The sequence below is a fragment of the Schistocerca gregaria genome, chromosome 4 (assembly GCF_023897955.1).
Source record: "Schistocerca gregaria isolate iqSchGreg1 chromosome 4, iqSchGreg1.2, whole genome shotgun sequence".
NCBI classification, from domain to species: Eukaryota; Metazoa; Arthropoda; class Insecta; order Orthoptera; family Acrididae; genus Schistocerca; species Schistocerca gregaria.
Window position 1 is genome coordinate 753,185,884 of NC_064923.1, and position 20,607 is coordinate 753,206,490.

General features: G+C 39.8%; 1 protein-coding gene across 15 annotated transcripts in view; it reads left to right on the forward strand.

The window, feature by feature from the left end:
• LOC126365765 (E3 ubiquitin-protein ligase Arkadia-like) overlaps positions 1-20,607 on the forward strand; it is a 323,922-nt gene that overhangs the window by 22,124 nt on the left and 281,191 nt on the right. For 9 of the 15 annotated variants that reach the window (XM_050008269.1, XM_050008274.1, XM_050008281.1 and 6 more), the window contains exon 2: positions 7,340-7,535. In XM_050008269.1, the coding sequence (XP_049864226.1) occupies positions 7,355-7,535 (181 nt within the window). In that variant the 5' untranslated portion in view covers positions 7,340-7,354. The remainder of the gene's footprint in view (positions 1-7,339; positions 7,536-20,607) is intronic. The other 6 variants (XM_050008270.1, XM_050008275.1, XM_050008280.1 and 3 more) reach the window with 1 other exon arrangement.

A 20,607-nucleotide genomic window follows, 5' to 3' on the forward strand; every position in this document is an offset into this window, starting at 1 on the left:
GATGTCATTCTTCATCATTTTCTCTATATCATCACAGATTATTCGACTTTCTGTTGCTCTCTGGCTTATTGGTTGATGGTCTCCAGTGCTAATCCGGTGCTTCACCGTCAATTTGTCTAATTTGCTTTTCACCTTTGGATTGAAGTATTTGGAGAACTCTTGAAGAATGGCAAATTATTCTCCAGTGGTATGCTTCTCACATTCCATTACAAGATCAGTGGATTGACACATGGCATGACACATGACAGTTACCATTCTAGTGCTGACCACAGGAATGATCACTTCATCCAGCACACATAGCGTCCACACACTTGGCTGCACATCTTCCTGTCCACAGTATCTCATCTTGTCTAGCATAATCTATAATTGCCGGAGAAGCTTTCAAAAAGTCCTACCTGAGAATGACGTCATGACTACACTCTTGTAAGATGAAGAACTCTAAAGGCTGTATATGGCCACTTATACCCACACGAATGGTACATCTTCCTGTAGGTTTTACATATTTCCCAGTAGCCACCTTCAGCAGAGATGTTTTGTTGTCAACGAATGCGGTTTTCTGCAACTGGCGACGGTACTTCTCCAAAGTGACGACTGAATATGATGCTCCAGATTCCACAAGAGCTTGGGATGGTCAGCTATCCATGAGGATATAGACATAGATTCCTATCATTTTTGTTGTGATTGACGGCAGAGGATTCTTCTCTTCAGCGACCTCACCTCCGAGGAAGGTCGCACCCTTTAGCTTTCCAGCTTGCAGCAGCTAGGTGATTGGCTGGAGCTTCTAAATGGTGATGGAGACCTTGATCAGTATGTTGGTGAGCGTCCTCTCCAGTTGCTAGCTTGCTGCAATGGTGACCTTCGTCATCCTGCACCCACATCTTCTTATTCATCTTCATCGTCCTGGAGTTGGCATCGACTAAGATCCCACCTTTCTTGACAATAGCACACTACATGTCTCGGTCGTCCGCAGTGGAAACATACTGGTTGGTTATCCTGGATCTTCCAGACGTCAGTCTTCCTTGGTGCCCAAACAGGTTCCTCACGCGGCATTGAAGGAACGTAACACCGCCTAGGTCTCGGCTTTTTCACTGTTTTAAGGTAAATGAAGGACGAGAGACTAGGTTCAATGTCTGTTCCACTTCCTCCTCGGTTTTTTGCTTGCTGTGCAATGTGTTATGGAACTGACAAATAGACATCATTTTATTTTATTATACACTAAAGTCATGTTAAAAAAGCTTTTGCTTAAGATAATACTAAGTTAGGTGTTGCGATCAATAATCGATATTGGAACTGTATGTTCTTTGTAGCTTACGACCGTGATCTTTGGTCTACAACGGGTTTACGGCCACTTGAGTGTTGGCCACGGTTGAGTGTAGTTATGTATATAGTTTTGGCAATAAATGTGTTTTTGATACAAAGAAACTGTGGAGTACTGCGTCATTTTTCGATAGTCCAGTAATAATTAAAAAACCCGCACCTCTTCTTGGACCCAGAGCAGCAAAGGAATCATCGCCTAGACAACGAGAAGCCACATGGACAAAGCAGACTCAGCAGCATCAACAAAGGAGACATCATGGCCAGCTCTACTAAAGTATTATGCAGCCATTAGCCACACCGTAACGGTGTCCTTAAGGAGATAACTTTTCCTGAACAGTAGAGCGGTTTCGTGACAAATGAAAGTGCTTTCTGCATTTCCTCACTCACTGTCTGACGAAGTACACTTGTGACATCAGTTGCTTTCTCCATCACGGGCATCAATATGACGTTTGGAGGCTTTTCAAACTTCTTGGGTGTAATCTTTTTTGATGCATTGTCTTGATATACTGTCACCATTTTATGTAGTTGTCTGCTGTCAAAACCATCTTGAGGAATAGAGGGGGCTTGATACATGTCCTCAGCAACACTCTTCTCATGAGATGTGCAACCTTATCTTCCTCCTTCATTCTAGCCTTGCACTTCTGTCATTGTGTGTCGCCGAAATACTTTGCAGTTCCGCCTGGAATACTTCGCAGCTTGTGAACTTCTCCTTGGTGTTCTCATACTATTGTTTGACTGTGCCCTTCAAGTAGAAAAATACGTTAGCCAAACACATGGTGTCATCCTATTTGCTAAATTTGGCTATACGCTCATACACCTTCAGCCACTTGTTTAGATCTTGACCATCATCACCAGAGAACGCGGAAGGATGTCTCATGTGGTGGCACACAGTTGCTGTAATCGTAGTGTCCTCTTCTTCTTCTGTCTCCGATAGATTGCGATCTGTTGAATATGGCTCGAACTCGGGTTGATGGGCCTGATGGGAACCACTGTGTCGTCGATAATGTACACTATCACAAGTTCCAATACCCGGTGCCTCCACCAGAATAATGTCACGTAGAAGAAGTTATAATTAGATGAATAGGAATCACTAACTTAACGAAGATTTATTTAGCACTTGCAAATACAAGAGTGTGGAGTGAACTGCCTCGGGCCAGAACACATACAGTGTATACAGAACGGCACAGTAAAATGATTCTTGACATTTGTGGATACTTCTAGAATGTACTCGAACCGAATATAGAAATTACATGACCCTCCATGCAACAGTTCAGTATCATAACCATTACACCACGGCGCTACTCAGCTTCTTCTGCGGCAATATAACAACCAGCCTCCTTAATGGGGAAGGCACTATCTGCTGCTTAACACAGCATTTATGAGGTAAAATACGTTCACTGGTATTCATTGGAAGCTGAAAGTAGCAGGAGCAAGGTGAGTTCTACTGGACAACATTATTGGATACCATGCTGAATGATCTAAAATTCCTGATAGTAAGGAAAGTTAGCTTCCAACGATGACTTTTCTTGAAAAACTTGTTATATTTGACACACACATTTCTATCTAGAGAAGTGTAGCGTATTCAGTAAGGTTTAAAATAAATTTGTTAACTGCCATTGCTAAAATAAGACATATTTCACATGCTGATTGGAGAGGTTATTATAACCCTTACAAAAGTGTAACAGAAACACTCGGGAGACTTGCTTGGACTCTCTAGAAGAAAGGTGATGCTGTCTTCTAGGAACACTGTCTGGTAAATTTAGAGAACCGGTGCTCAAGGAAGAAAACAATTCTGCCAGCATTGTATGTGGCTCTTATGTTGTTTTTCTGAAAGCAGCAGGTCTTGATCTTCTCTGTTATTTTATCTTGCATAGGGCTCATGAGAAAAATGTAAGAGAAATTAGGGTGCGTACAGACATTTTTCTCTCCAAAGATGTGATGATTGGTAACCCCACATTAGCTCCCCCCTCCCCACTGTCATTGTGACTATTGTTATATAAAAGCTCGGTGTTTTTGAAAACATTTACGTTATCATGCAAAAAAAGTCTTAGTAAAAATGTTGAAAATCATAGGGATTGGACAGATTGGGATCTTATTATGCTGAATGCTTCTGGAATTTGTTATGCAAGCAACGTCTTAATGGGAAACATTCAGATGGTAGATGTGCTATGTGTGATCAGACTGTGCGAGAGGTGATACATCCTTCACACCCGTGTTTGATGGTTTCATCTTGGTGAGCGACTCCTGAAGCTCTACATTTTACATGTTCCACCAAATGCTTCATTTACGTCTTAGCATAACATGTTAACAATGACATAGTCTTTATGTCTATGCAAGAAGCATTCCAGCTTACACCTAATGTCCAGTCGAAAAACCCCTCCTCTCCCCATATTCCCCATGTATCATTAGATGACATTCTTTCTACAGATTTTCACATCTCTGAGGCCTGCATTAGGCCAAAAATTCTAGTTGCTGTTTATTGATTACTCAGGAAGTAGTAATTTGGGCATCCCTCTCCCATACCTGCTCCTTTAGTAGAAGGCTCTTCCTACTCTTTCTAACTCTTGATTACTGTTACCCTTGACTTGGACTATTTTCCTGTGTCTTTTGCAACTGTTTATAAAATCTTTTGATTATCTGAATATTTTTGACTACAGTCTCCAGATTATAGACGCTGTTGGAGACATTTGTTTTATAGGTAACAGGTGTCCAGTATCTGTTTAACAACTTACCTGATTTGGCAGGCTCATCTACAATCCAATCATCAGTCCTTTGTGGAACCATACTGCTGCCAACTGCAGCTCTTTAACTGTCCTGATTCTAAGTTTGCTTCTGATAGTGACGGAGCAGCTGAGTTTTAAGAGGCAGCAACACAAATTTGTAATATTATCTCAGTGAGCTTGAACTTGTTCTGGCACAGTCATGGAAGAGTTGTGTATGATGCAAAAGGACACAGAATGGATTATAAAGGAGAGAAGCAGGGAAATAAAGTTGTTGTTGGGAGGAGGATATGAGAGGAGAATGAGTGAAAGACATCCTAGGGGATGGAGTGGAACGGTGTGTAGTGCGGTGGGTAGTAGCGATTGAGGCCAGGAGAATTTGTGTGATTGAAGGACTTTCTGTAAGGACAGTTGTCATTAACATAATTATGAGAAACAGCTGTTGTTTGGGAGGGGAGGGGAGGGGGGGGGGGGGGATCATCTAGATAGAACGGATTGTGAAGCAGCCATTGAAGTAGAGCTTGTTGTGCTTAGCTTCATGTTGTGCTGCTGTGTACTCAATTCTGCTCATTGGCCACAGTATGACCATTTAGATGGACAGCTGGTTGATGAAGTTATACACATAAAGGCCATGGTATACGAAATGACTGCTTTCACAGCTGCACTACCTTTGGTAGAATAGGATATCCCTGTATGGTATACGACATGACTGCTTTCACAGGTGCACTATCTTTGGTAGAATAGGATATCCCTGTGACAGGATGTAATGTGAAGTGCAGCATAATGGTGGCTCAAGATGTTTTGTAAACTGGATTGACAATGGAATACCATTTTTGGAGTTGTGGAAAGTATTGTGAGTGTGATGTTTCTCATTTCTGGACACAATGATAAATGGTTGAAGCCCTGGCAAGGGGTGTGGTTACATTGCTCGAGGTGGGATGATATTTTGTAATGAGGACAGTTTGCTCCTTTGCCGTTGCAGCTGATTTGTGGGGTTGATTGTAGAATCAGAGGCATGTTTGGGCTACACATGGGATATCTGTTTGTCGGCCAGTGCCTGTCTGAAGGTCTTAGTAAGGTCTTCAGCATGTTAGATGGGAGCTTGTTCATTGCTGCAAATGCACTGACTGTGGGTGACCAGACTGTATGGGAGAGACTTTTCAGTGTGGAAGGGATGGAAACTAACAAAACTGAGGTACTCTTGATGGTTAGTGGATATGTCGTGGTCAGAGGTTTTGGTGGCGCAATTGGATAGCTGTAAGTCATAAGCCAACATCCAGGAATGTTGCACAGTGGGCTGAACAAGACCAGGTGAAGTGTATGGGAGAGATGTTGAGGCAGTGAAGGAATGAGGATAGGATAGTGTGTCTTGTCCTTGGGTTCTGAACGTAAAGGTGACATCAGTGAACCTGAACCAGACGAGGGGTTTCGAAGTTTGAGTGACATGAAAGTTGCCCTACAGGCGGCCCACCAGAAGCAGATCCATCTTAGAAAGCAGTCATATACAGCTCTGCTGAAATTTTGTACAGTCTTTCATGTGGGCATGACCTGAAACCATCTCTCTGTTTGACTGGGCAACCCGTTTCTAGCATAGCTGACCATCCAGCAGTGCAACACGCTTCTGTGGCTGACATGCTGGACTTCATTGTCTCTTTCACAACCTTTACAGTTGGAATACTCATTCAATATTAGCCTCTCCAAACCACATAGCTGTGAGCTGTCCTTGTAGCACATTTTTGAATCTTGCTGTCCTGGCCTCTGTTATGCCCTATACTACCCTCACCAGGACCCTCCCCCCCCCCCTCCCCGATTCCCCTGCCACTGCCCCCTCCCCCCTTTCCACTTTACTCGCTCTGTACCTACTTCTTCCTCTCCAGTCTCCTTTTTCCTCTGTTTCTCCATCCTCCCAGTCCACCCAACAGCACCGTGTGACTGAGCCTGCCTGTGCCAAAGTAAGATCACATTCTTATCCTTTGTTTTTACTGCCTCTCCTTCTCTCTCTCAAGTTCACATACTTCTATCTTTCATGCTACTATTCTTATCTTGCCCACTTTTACCTGACCCTACTTCTTATCTCAGTCGAACTGCAGTGCCATTACAGTGTAGGCAGCCAATACTATGTAGCCATGTAGGTCCGTATATTTCTGTGCATGTATATTCTGTGCTACTTAACTTTGATGTGAGATGTCGTCCAAAAGCTCAGCAACAGTTTCGGTCTTGTTTATGTGCCAGCACATCATTTTTCTAGTGTGTTGCTATCTTTACTGCTTACATTATTTGTATTCCATCAAGGACTTTTGTTGCCATGCTTACCACAATTGTGCAAATAGAACACTGGTTGAACAATAGACAGGCACACAGAAAAAGGATGATAAACTAACCTAGCAATACAAATGCATTTTCCATAACACATACTGCCGAGGCAGGATACTTAGTGCCCACCACAAAAAACTGAAAGAATAACAAAATTTTGGTAATTGTTGTTAACTCTTATTAACAAAATAATTTTTTGAAAGGTACTGATGAGTAAATTGGGTCCTGAACCTGAAAAAATATCTTTTAGCACTAACTTACCAATGTCAATGCATTTTCTGTAATGTGTACATGAAGAGGAAGGATAGCTTATGACCACCATATTAATTTTTAAAAAATACAAATTTTGTCAATTGTTGTTGAGTTTTATTCACAACATACTTTTTAAAGATATATAGATTTGTAAGAAGGGTCCTGAACTAGAAAAGATTTATATGGCATTTCTTGCAAAAAGTCACATTTACTAGTAAGGATTATGTTGTACTGAAATTTCAAAACAATCACAGAATCTAGTATAAGAAATGATTGAAAACAATAAATATTTTTTTAACATTTTAAAATACAAGACAAGTTGAAGTAAAGTATCCCCCTGTTGGTATTGCGAGGATAAACTGTAGCACATCCCCCCTTCCTCTCCCCTTTCCCCCCTTCCCCTCCCCCCCCCCCCCCTCCCCACTCCCAGTAATACTGGCTTGGTAGATTAACTAAAAGCATGAACGACACCATCTCTATTTTGGTATGGACTGTTTTGTTCCCAGTCATCTGTTCACTGTTTTACTAAATTACAATGATTTTCTGTTTATTAAATTAACACTGAAGGAACATAAAAACTTTATGAAGCCAACATCATAAATTGACTGAAATGACAGTTATTGTAAGATTTTTCAGTACGTTTTATGTTTGGGTACTCATATTTGGAATAATTTTTTGTAGTTCCTTTCGAATGTACTAAAATGAGAAGGGAAATTGAATGTACTGTTTTTGCGTAGCAGTTTTAGACTGGCATGGGTGACAGAGTGACTACGCCTGCCCCGGCCACTGCAGGCCCTCCCACACGACATCGGCCGTGGGAACCTGCAACTGCTGAAGCAAAGTCTGGTGTCACATCCTTGGCAGACATTTTTGATACAGCCTTCTCATCTACAGTTGACCGTCCTGTGGATAATACTGAAAATTTCTCTGCAGGTAATTTCATGTTTTATCCATCATTCTCATATAGCAAGAGATTTTACACAGTGTAATATTAACATACTTTATTCTGTTCAATGTCAAAGTAGACACATGAAGCATGTAATAAATGAATTTTAACAATATTTGCGGAATATGAGATACATTTGTACACATGAACAGTGTTTATGGTAAGCACACAATTTAAAAACATAGTTTAATTTGTTGGGTTGGAAATCTATTAAAATTTCTCCTATTAGAAAGGGAGCTGTAAGAACCAGGAAAATGAGAGGGTTAGATGTACCGATACTAAAGGTGCGACAACTTGGTCCAAACAACAGAGGAGGAGAGCAATTACATTCAGCAAAGAACTAAGATAAAAACCTTCAACATCGCAGCGCATCAGCAATCATTGGTTAATATATTAACAAACTAAAAACTCGCCTCAATTGCGAAAATCGCAATCTAGGCGGGTTTTTAGTTTGTTAATAAAAGAACTAAGACCAGTATTACCTGTTGTTCACTATTATTAAATTGTGACTATCTGATCACTAGATTTCATTATGATTAAACAGTCCCAAAGCAGTAAGTATAACCATACCAGCATGACTACAGAAGTTGGAGATGCAAGAACGATCCTTTCTAAAATTCCAGAGTACAGCCGATAATTGTTAGGCCACAAACAAGGTGAAAAACAAAAGAGATGTAAAACCAACTAAAAATTTTTTAAAAAAATAGTTTTGACAAGAGAATGGAGAGTATAGGAAGTAGATGCTTATAAATGTGCACACTTGTGATATGATGTTACAAATAGAAAGGAGGAAGACTTTGAAATACAAGGGTGGTTTTATAAGTCTGGTAAATTTCCATGAAAGACTGGAATATTGATGATGTGCCTTCATGGTTGGTAAGCTTGATTACCCCCAAGGGATGTATAAAGAATTTCAGCAATGTAAAGCATACAATTCAGTGTTGACAGCCATCTGAATTGGTCAGTGTGTCAACTGCAGTGGAAAATGGAGAAAACATTTTCATTTGGAGGGTTTGACTGCTGCACAAATCAAATCAGAATTGGAAGAAATTCACACAGAGTCTGCACCATCATTTAAGACCATTTAGTTTTGGATTAATGGATTTAAATGTGGTTGGAGAAGTACTGAAGACAAAGTGTGGCCGAGCCTTCCAGTTATGGTCACCACAAAGGAAACAGTTGATAAAAATCCATAACATGGTAACACAAGACTGTCAAATACAAATTTGTGAGATTGCTGAGGCTGTAGGCAACTCAAATCAGTGAGTGCATAACATCCTGCATAGAGAATTGTGTATGAAGAAGCTGCATGCTGGGTGGGTGCCACAATTTGCTCACAGTTGACCACAAGCACATCTGGCAGAACATTTCAACACAATGTTTGGCGATGTTTAGTCGCAATCTGCAAGGCTTTTGGTGTTTATTCATGACTGTTGCTGAAACCTAGATCTATCATTACAGACCTGAGTCAAAAGGCTGGTGGAAGTGCACCAAAGAAGGCAAATACCAATTTGTCAGCTGATAGGGTGATTCCCAAGGAATAATCCTCAAAGATTACTTGCTAAAAGGCAGAACCATAACTGGACCCTATTATGCTTCATTTGAAACCTGCATTGGCTGAAAAAAGACAAAAGCTGACATGCAAAAAAGTGCTCTTTCACCAGGATAATGCACCATCCCACACACATCAGCAATAAAAGTGACAAAAGTGCTTGAACTGGGCTTTGAATTGGTTCCTCATCCACCCCACCCAGTGGATTTAGCCCCAAGTGACTTCTTCCAGTTCACAAACTTGAAACTTTGGCTTGCTGGGAAGAAAGTTTCATCAAGTGAGAAAGTGATAGTGGTAGTTTACAGAACTCATTTTTCTGATGGGATGAAAAAGCTGGAGGATCACTGGACCAAGTGTATATCCCTCCGAGGGGACTATGTCAAGATGTAAGGTGGGTTCTTTTGAAACAAAACACTTTTTAATGCTTTTTTACCAGACTTATCGCCCCATTCTCATAAAGGAAAAGGTTAGTATTAATTAACACAAGGATAATGACTAAGACAAATTTATGATGAAAGCACAGTTCTGATCTGTAGACTTTAGACCGACCAATGTTAAATTTCGGCGGGAGGGGGAATCTGAATGATTTTAAGTGGCACTATTGCTAGGCAGTTTTGACAATAAGTGTGTTATCACATGAAAGAAAAATATGGGAGAGTCATTGTCCTGCTGTTTTGACACGACATAAAATTTTATTCCTCCTTTAACTTTGTTCCTTGCTGTCAATAATTGATCTGTAAGTGCCAACAATTACACAAGATATTTCTTTCAGTACTCCTGCTGTCTCTGTAAATCCAGAGGTCTTCCATGTCAAAACAGAAAGAGAGAACAGTATAAATCTTATCATAATAGTCTCAGATCAGGTCCAAATGTTTCACTAGCAGACACTTTATTGTGTGTGGCTGAAACTGATCTTAAATATTAAGTTGAAAATAACTGTGTCATTATGTAATGCCATAATGATCCAACAAGATGCAATTCTTCAGGCTTTCCTATACATCTGTTGACATTGTGGGTGTCAAGTTTTCTGCCAGATGTCAGTGTCGTCCATGCACAATATTTTGACAATGTTACTCGCTGATTTCATCAGATGCTACGTGAGACTGATAGTTGAGTGGAACAGGTTGAATATTTATAGCAACTACCTCTCCTCCCTGTGGATGGTTCTGGACATTCCATATGTGGTCCATTCCCACTAGAAGTGTCCTGAGATGTTGCGTTCCTTCTTCGGTCCAGAGCACCACGCTGTAAGCTGGTGTTCCATTTTCGGTCTGGAGCACCTCCAAAGTCAGTTCTAGGTGTTCCATCTATGGATTTTCTCATTAGAAACATCCTGAGACATTCCGTCTTCGATCTGGTGTGCCTGGTCACCGGAGCTGGTGTTCAATTTATGGTCCAGTGTACCTGACAGAAATCTGAGGTTCTGTTCTTGGTGCTATGTCTGGGTTTTGTTCCACATTCCCAAATTCCCAGTTCTTCTATTTCTGAGTTGCTGCCGCTGATGTGTTTTTAACTAAGGCAGTGCAGGATTCAAGACATTGCTGAGTTGGTACCCAGTGCCACAATTCTTGAAGTTTCCCACTACTTCCATCTCTATTGATTCTCTTGTAACACTGTCCCTATATCCAGTATCTGTGCCAGAACTCTCTTTTTACATAGTTCATGGGTAAGTTCCAGAAAATGCTTAGCGATGACTGTTTTCATTGTCTGATCCAGCTGGATGTGCCTCTTATGCTCATGGCATCTGATGCCAACTGTTCTAGTTGTTTGAGCAATGTGTGACATGTCACAGTGGTAAAGTATATTATAAGTTGCTGGTTTCTGTAAGCCCAGGTCATCTTTCACATTTCCCAGTAGCCCTCTTATTTTGATTGGTGGACAGAACACACAATTGATGTTATGCTTCTCAAGGATCCTGCTGATGCTGATCTTGGCAACAATTGATCATGCATTGGCCGGGTAAGCTGCAGCCATTGCTTCATCATGCTCTTCTTCTTCTTCTTCTTCTTCTTCTCCTCCTCTCTCTCTCTCTCTCTCTCTCTCTCTCTCTCTCTCTCTCTCTCTCTCTCTCTCTCTCTCTCTCTCTCTCTCTCTCTCTCTCTCTCTGACTGTGTATCCACCTTTGCAGAAGATTGAAGATGCTCTCTTTATGATGTCAAGCTGTCTTGATCTGACAGTGTGTGCATTATGGACCAGTGTCCTCAGAACTCCAGTCCTTTACTCTGGGGGATAACAGCTGCTAGCTTTCAGGTATAAATCAGTGTGCGTTGGTTTGGGACACACGTTAGGGCCAAAGTGCCCAGATCTGCTTTCCTTTTGACAAGTAAATCCTGATTTGAATTTTAAAATTTTCTCAGCGAATTAAATGTTTAAGAGATTTCAGGATTGCAGCCAGTCATCGTAGGCTTCACTCCACAATATTTCGACTGGACAGTTGCCAGTCATCTTCAGGTGAGCCATCGAAGACTAAGGAAAATGTTCTCAGCTCCGCCTTGTATAGTGTGCTGAGAGTATTGCCAGCATGTTGAGAGTATTGCTAGTGTGCTTGGGAGTATTGCCATGCATACTTCAGAATCACATTGACAGGACCATACCACCTGGCGGCAGTGACTTCTCTGGTCCAGCTGCAGAGATCACCTATCTTCGCTATTGCAACTTGCAGCAGTCATCAGAGTGTTCTGGTGCCCTCATCTGGTGCAAATTCTGGAGATGATGGGATTCCACGCATTAGATAACTGGTAGCTGCTGTCACAGTTTATTAGATTATTTGTGGTGTGTATTTAAGTTGATTATTTTGTAATGGGTTCCCAAAAAGATGTTGCTGTGGCCAAAATTAATGTTTTGTCATACTTCATTGAATGTCTGTTGGAGATACAATGTTCCGCAATTGCAGACTTGCTGGGTTGCACAAAGCGAGTGCAACATTTATGTTCTGTGCAGTGTTCTTCGACTGTGTGTGTTGTTTGTCCTGTGTAGGCCATACCACACAGGCAAGGTGTTTTGTAAATTCCCAACTTCCACAAGAACAAATTATCCTTCACTGATCTCAGCAGGTCTGAAACCTTAATGGCAGCTTCAGGGTAGGGAAAGTCTCAGTGAGCTTCTGGAACATCGTAACACATGCCACCCAACTAGAGGAGGATGGTCACCTGGTGGTTCTGAATGTACTTGCAAATGGAGAACAGCTGTGTTGTTTGGCAACAGTGTGAATTGTAAATCAGCATACTCTGATGTATACCTGCAAGCTAGCAGCTATCATCACCCAGAGCAGTGAAATGCAGTTCTAAAGATATTTCACGATGCATATTTAAATGATTTCTTTTATAATGGAGTCCCAAAAAGACATTGTTGTGGCCAGAATTAAAGTTTTTTCATACTCCATTGAATGCCAATTGGAGATACAATGATCCACAATTGCAGACTTGCAGTGCACACACATTGTTGGATCAAAATAGTTTGACATCAGAAACAGATTACCTATGCTCAGTTTTGTGCAAAAATGGATACACAGTCAAACAGATGCCCAAGGCCTTTCAACGAAGAAGAAGAGCAAGATGATGCAAAGGCTGTGGCTTGTCTACCTTGCGCAGGATCTATTTGTGCCGAGATCAGTCAGATTCACAAGAAGCATAACATCAAGTGTGTGTTCTGTCCACCTATCAAAATAAGAGGGATGTGCAAAAGCTGACTTGGGCTTACAAAAACGAGGAATTTATAATACATCTTGCCAGTGTCACATTTCATACATTGGCCAAACAACTAGGACAATGGACATCAGATGCCAAGAATGTCGGGGCACATACAGCTGGGACAGACAACTAAATTATGAAACTCAATCATTCCATGAAATATGAGAAAATCAGGATTCTGGCACAGACTCCAGATACAGGGACAGTGTTACAGGAGAGTCAGTAGGATAGAAGTGGTGGGAAACATCATGAATTATGACACTGGGTACCAACTCAGCATTGCCTGGGATACGGCAGCGCATTTGCTTACAGTACAATGGAGGCAGCAGCATAACTCAAACAAAAAGAAGAACTGTGATGTAGACATGGGGAATGAACACCAGACAGAGCAGGAAGTACACCATAACAAAACAGAACTTATGATCTCTGTCAGGTACACCATACTGAAAACTGAATGCCAACTCAGGACCAGGCACACTGGACTGAAGACAGAACATCTTAACAATATTTCCAGTAAGAATACCCCCAGAGACGGAATGCCTCTAACTTACATTGAAGGTGCACTGGACCAAAAATGGAACACTAGCTTTTGGCCAGTTGGAATCGGCCAACTCTTACATATGCCTGGGTGTAACACTTCATAGAGATATGAAGTGCAATGATCCCATAGGCTTAGTTGCGGGTAAAGCAGTTTATTGGTAGAATACTGGGGAAGTGCAATCAGACTACGAAGAAGATTGCTTATAGATCACATGTACTACTGGTCCTAGAGTATTGCTCAAGTTTGTGGCACCCATACCATATAGGACTAACAGGGGATGCTAAACGTAAACAGAGGGTGTCACAGAGTTACTGAAGAACTGAACTGGAAGATAAAAAACTATCCTGAGAAAGTCTATTAACAAAGTTTCAAGAACCAGTTTTAAATGACGACTTGAAGAAAACACAACTACTTCCTTTGTACCACTCACATAAGGACCATGGTCTCAAGACTAGAATAGGTACTGCAAGTGCAGAGGCATTCAATCATTATTTCTGCACTCCATGTGTCTATGGAAGACTAATAAACCCTAATAACAGATATGATGGGACGTACCCTCGGCCATGCACTTCACTGCGGTTTTCAGAGTGTAGATGTAGATGTAACGAGATACCGTCAAACTATCGACCAATTTCATGTTCGCTGGCATTTTCAAAAATATCTGAAAAGGCTGTGTTCAAGCTTCACCTTAAGCATCTGACTGCAAATAACATATTGGCCAAGTCACAGTGTGGGTTCCTTAAGGATTCTGTTACAGAGAAGGCTATTTACAAGTACAGTGGGAATGTACCCAGTTAACTGCATAAGAGTTTAGAGGCTACTGGTATTTTCTGTGACTTAACAAAAGCCTTTGACTGTGTGAATCACAGCACACTCTTAAGAAAATTGGAATATTATGGTGTCACTGGCAGTGCTGCAAAATGGCTTGAGTCTTACCTAACTAACAAGAAACAAAGGGAGTCATTTCAAAATGCCTATTGTATAAGCAGTCTGTCTTCATCTGATTGGGAGTTAATTGCTTGTGGTGTTCCTCAAGGTGGGTACATTAATGACCTCTCGTATATTCCATTGACACATGCTAAGTTTGTTTTGTTTGCAGATGATAAGAAACATTACAATAAATAGCAAGTCAAGTACAGATTTAGAAATTGCTGTTAATCAAATTTTCACTGATATTAATAAATGATTTAAAGGTAATTCACTGTCATTATACTCTGAAAAGATGTATTATATGCAGTTCAGAACCTGGAAGACGTGTAGGTAGAACAGATTGACATTGTTCAATTTCTGAGATTATAACTCAATAATAAATTCAGTGGGGAAGGTCATACTGTCACAGAATTGCTGAAGCACCTAAAGAAGTCTGTATTTGAAATGCAAATGATGTCAGATGTAGGAGATATAAATATTTCAAAAAATTGCATACTATGATTACTGTCATTCTATTACATCATATGGGATCATACTCTGGAGTAATGTGTCAAACGGAGCTAAAGTTTTTAGAGTCCAAAAGTGTGTAATCAGAGTCCTTTATGGTGTAAATTTGAAAACATCACCTAGAAACCTGTTCAAGGAACTGGATATTCTAATCACTGTTTCTTGGTATATTTGTGCTCTAATTAAATTTGTTGCAAATAATAAGTTTCCATTTCCATCCAATAGCTTAATACCTAGTATCAATACTGGTAATAAGAACAGACTATATAAAGACCTAAAATTACTTACCTCGGTCCAAAAGGGGTCCAGTATTCAGGAACACACATTTTCAATAAATTGTCAGTAACCATTAAAAAGTTTGTTTCAGATAAAGCACACTTTAAACAGAATTTGAGAGACTTTTTGGTAGGCAACTCCTTCTGCTCTATAGATGAATGTCTTTTTAGAGACTGCTAGATCAGCTTAAGTAAAAATGTCTTACTAGATTTTAGTTTTGTCAGCACTTGGTCACAACAGTCAAGATTATGTATTTTGAGCATGTTAAATTAAAAGTGGATGATTATGTTTAATACTGACAGTGTATGAATTCTGTAAATATTAACAGTTCCCATTTACTGTAATGTTCTATGTTTTTTATGTTATACTTTCTGACATGTTTTGCACCCACACAAATCATCTAGGTTTTGAGCCTATGGAATGAAAACTGAATCAAGTCTAAAGGCTAGTGCCATTTGTCACAAATTTATGCTCTAACATGTTTGTACTTCGATTTTACATTTTCCAATTTTATGTTTTTTGCAATTTTATGCCATAAATTTGTATTTGCTATGAAAGACACATAAGATCAATGCTAAAAATTCACTGATTTTACATATTTTCCTAGTAAGGTTTACCTCAGTTCCACATTCTTGGTCAATGTATCAATTGACATCTTCCCATTTTCCTCCTATTGACATTTGATGTGACTGAACGAGTTATAAGTGGCACATGAGACAGGCGGTTTGCACCGCGGGTGGTGGTGGAGTTCAGGGACTATTTTTGGCCATTGCAGAGAGGGGGGGATGTGCGAGGAAATACTGGCATTAGCCACGATCGGCATTGCCAACATGATTTGCAACATTTAGCTTCGCTGCACAGTTAAGAAGCAACTACTGCTACTTTGCACAGAAAATGGAAAACAGGCCAGTCCACTTGAAGTGTTCCTGACCAGGGCAATACGTGACAAAAGGGCCCAATCACCACTTTTTCTTGTGTAACTTATAACTCAGTCTCATCTTTTTCCGTGTTTTTGCGATGTATTGTATTCAGCAACAGTATCGATTTTCAACCTTTTAAATTTAAACACTTGAGTCTCGAAGAATGTGTTCGGTCAGAATCAAGGAAACGTCAGTCATTTCTGGGTAGTGAGCTCTTATTGGCTGGTGACTTGTTACATCGCACAACAGCCAGCCCAGCCACCACACCAGCTTTAACTGGTTTTACACGAGTGACTGACTGGTCAAATTGACTACTCGAAGTGCGTGTACCATTTGCACTTGCATATAAATCAGCGACTATCCATGACTCAAGTGTGTCTATGTTGTCAATGACATGTAGATTGTGCTGAGTGCGGAGTCGTAAATTTCTGAGTATGCTGCATGCTGCGCTTGTACGTAAACAAGGGACTATTGTAGTGCCTGCTAACATTGGAAACTATAATGTATTCTGGTCAAGTTGACTCCTGTTATAGAAATGGATTTTATGTTTCCGTGTTGTCCTAATCTTTCTTGTGTTCTTTGCTTTGTTTTCGTGGCACACTGAAAAGTTACACAAGGCCCTGGTACTACTACTACTACTTCTTCTTCTTCTTCTTCTTCTTCTTCTCTCTCTCTCTCTCTCTCTCTCTCTCTCTCTCTCTCTCTCTCTCTCTCTCTTTTTTTTTGTGTGTGTGTGTGTGTGTGTGTGTGTGTGTGTGTGTGTGTGTGTGTGTGTGTGTGTGTGTGTGTGTGCTAGTGTTCTCTTACAAGAGAGATGAAATAACTCAAAGCAAAAAGTATTTGTGTTTTACAGAGAAATGACACACCCTGCATAGAGATAAGAAAATAAATAGATAAATGTATTTTAATGACAATTGTTTAGACGGCGAAAAACTCAGAATTACTGGATGAGAAAAATGATTTTTGTTGTTATTTGGCACCTAGGAGGAGAGGGAAAAAAAGATACAAAAGATAAAGGTGCTATTTTCTGCATTCTACATACTGTCTGATGTGTTTGGAAGCATTATTTTCTCGAGCAAATAATTGTATGTGTGAAATGTTTGGACAAAACTTTTCCTGTTCTTTCAGTTCCCAGGAGTGTGAACAGTTTGCCACACAACTTTAACAAGAACATTCACTATGAATTCTGTTTTGGTCATTAATAAACTCTATTGTCACTTTTTTCCCTATGTTTATTTACTATAATTCCATTTTCCATAAAAAGGATAATCCCCCAAAACATTACTTTCACCATTCAGATGCCAAACTCCACCGAAGACAGCTTTCACAACACTGGTAATTTTGGCACTGACATGTAAATGAAAATTACCAACTAAAACAGACAAGACTCAGTACAGGAATAGTTTTATTCCCAGGTGTGCTGCAGTAGACGTACTTGTCTCAAGTAGTCAATTGAGACAAGAAAGTTGATTGAATAAAAGAGGCTTTTAACAAATGTAAAAAGAGTTTGCTTGCTGGATACACTAGAAGTCACTGCACTCATGATCCCTAGAGGTCATTGCCCTCACGCACAAGAGTATGTTGCACTGCCATTGCCTACAGAAGGAAAGCATACACTCCCACATGTTAGATTCCAATGCCTTTCATCCTGCACTTCACAGTTTTAGGTTTAGATCACCATACTCATCAATTTTTGCTTTTTACTGGGTGAGTGCAAAGGATAGATCTCTCAAAAATGCTTGTCTTGACATATAATGTGTGGTTGTAGTGTGCCAAAATATAGCTCAATTACCGTGTACCCAGTTACCAATTTCAATTTTTGGACCAGGTTTTACTTGCTGTAATATACCTGTGATTTTTTAAGAGCTGATGAAATTCATTACCACTAACTATCGTATAAACATTATATTGTAAATTTAATTTCCTTGACATATGCAAATTTTGTGCTATGTATAGGAGAGGATTACGATTTTTAATCATGTATGCAAATGACATATGTTTTTGCTTGGATTTTGGGAGTTTTAACATTTTCCTCGATTCTGCATTTTCCTCAGTTTTCTGTTATTTAAGTCTGGACCACACGAAAATGTAAAATAGGGGCTTCACTTTAAATGCACGATATACATGTTTTGTACCTTTTTCTGATTCTACCTGCTTTTCTATTTTGGCACTGATGCTGACTACGTTATAGCCAAAATCTAAATCTGCAATAAACTACAAATGTCTGTAGTTATATTCAACAGTCACTGTGCCCACAAGCATCCAATAGATTCCAGTTTAGTTACTATGTAGTGTGCTTAAAGTACTCCAACCTATTTTTACCCTTCTACTTTTATCTATTACTCTTCTAAAGTTATCCGTTTAGTCTCTTCTTCCTCATCTGTCTTAAACAGAAGACTCATCAAGAGTACTATGATTTCATCATTATTGTATGGTTTCCATGTTGCTATATTCGTTTTACATTATTTTAGCAATTTTATGAAAAGGATAGTTGCTACTCGCCATATAGCAAAGATGTTGACTCGCTGATAGATACAACAAAAAAGTAAGGCCAATGAGGCCTTCGTCAGAAATAGGCAACATACGCACACAGTCATGCAAATGCAACTCACACACACACACACACACACACACACACACACACACACACACACACACACACACACACACACACACACAAAAACAAACAACCGCGTTCAGCAGCACATGTGATGGAAGATGCAACTGGTTGAGGTGGGTTACCAGAACATAGTATTATTTCAGGGAGAGTTCCCACCTGCACACAGCACTACACAGCTCTCTTTTCAATTAATGCACCCACAGTCTTTTTTTATTTCTTCCGTGTTGCTAGCCCCCCCCCCTCTCCAAAACTCCTGCCTGCTGCCTCACCTCCTGACTGCCCTACCCTCTCTCCACCTCGGATCTGTACGCTCCCACAAGCAGCACTCCTACCCGCACCCTCCCCACTCCAGCCTCCTCCTTACCCCCACCATCCAGTTGCATCTTCCATCAAGCGCTGTTGCTCACAGCCAGAGACTACGCTGTGTACGTGAGTTGCATTTGTGTGCGTATATTGTATATTTCCGATGAAGGCCTTGTTGGCCGAGAGCTCATTTTCTGACAATCTCTCTGTTGTGCCTACCTGCAACTCAGCATCTCAGCTATATGATGAGTAGCAACTATCCTTTTCATAACACTGTTACATTCCACCCTGAAATTTACATTATTTTAGCTGTTTAACAGTCCTATTTTAAACTGTGAATACAGACAGTTCTTCCATGCTGACACTTATCTTCACTTGAGGCAAACAATGCAATGTTACTGCAGAACAAAGATTATTGAGAGGAATCTTTAATACAGAATCTCTTTAGTCCATCTCGCATCATTTTGTTGTGTTATACGTATAACCCATCCCCATTTAAGTTTTGTGAAATCACTACCATGTTTTCAACTCCTATCTTTTCTCCTATCCATTGTTCATGTTTCTATACCTTTTTGTTATGCTCAACTTGCATCTTCCCATTGCTCATAGGACAAACTTCAATGTTTGAATTGTTTGAGCATTTAGTGTGTGTATTTCACTTTCATAAAAAATTTTGTGCTTATGAATGTAGCATTCAGTTTCCAATTTTTACCTTCTTTTATATATCATGCAATGTCTGTCCAATAGATACTATCAGTTTTCCCAAGCATAAAAATTTGTCAGTTGTTTCTATAATTACATCATTAATATTTATTATGCTTCTGTTAACATGTTTATTGTATATTATTTTTGTCGTACCCCAGTTAATCCTCAAGCCGACTATCATACTTGCTTTGTTCACTCCCTCCATCTTTTCCTGGAATTCTTCTGTATCTGAAACAAACAACACTATGCCCATCTACAAATTGGAAGGTGGTTCAGATGATATCCATCTGTGTGTGTTCCTTAATAATCCCAGTCAATGATTTGAAGACCTCTTTCAAGGCACAAGAAAATAGTTTTTATCAAACAGATTTCCCGTGTTTAAATCTTCTCAGTTCTAAACTTTTTCTTAGTTTTCATGTAATCATATGGAGGCTGTAATCTTGTTAAATATATTCTGCAACAGGCTGATGTAGGTAGATTCTATTTCTTGGTTATGAAGTGCTACCAGATTCGATTATATTGTGTTAGAATGAATGCTTTCTCTCTGTCTATATATCCTGTATAAAATAGTATTTCTTTCCATAACTTGTGAGACAGTGCCTTGTGATACAGTTGCTTCTAAAGTGAGCTTGTTTTTTTTCCCTGGTCAAAATCTTAAGTGTTTTTTTTTTGGAAAGACTAGATGGCTACTCACTGTAGAATAAACCTATCCTTTTCATATTATTATTTCATTTCATCCTGGACTTGCAATTGTTTGATTTTAAGTTTCTTCTTGAATATTACTACAAATTCTTGTAAAAAGATATATACAGCTGACCGAAGATTAATGGACCTGTATTGCTTCAAATCTTCACTTCTGCCTTTCTTGTGATTTGTAACTATTAATGCATCCTGAAAGCTATGGATCAAGGTAGTCAGATAGATGCAGTGTTTCTTGATTTCAAAAAAACATTTCACTCAGTACCACACCTACACTTATTATCAAAAGTTTGATGATAATGTGTATCACATGAAAT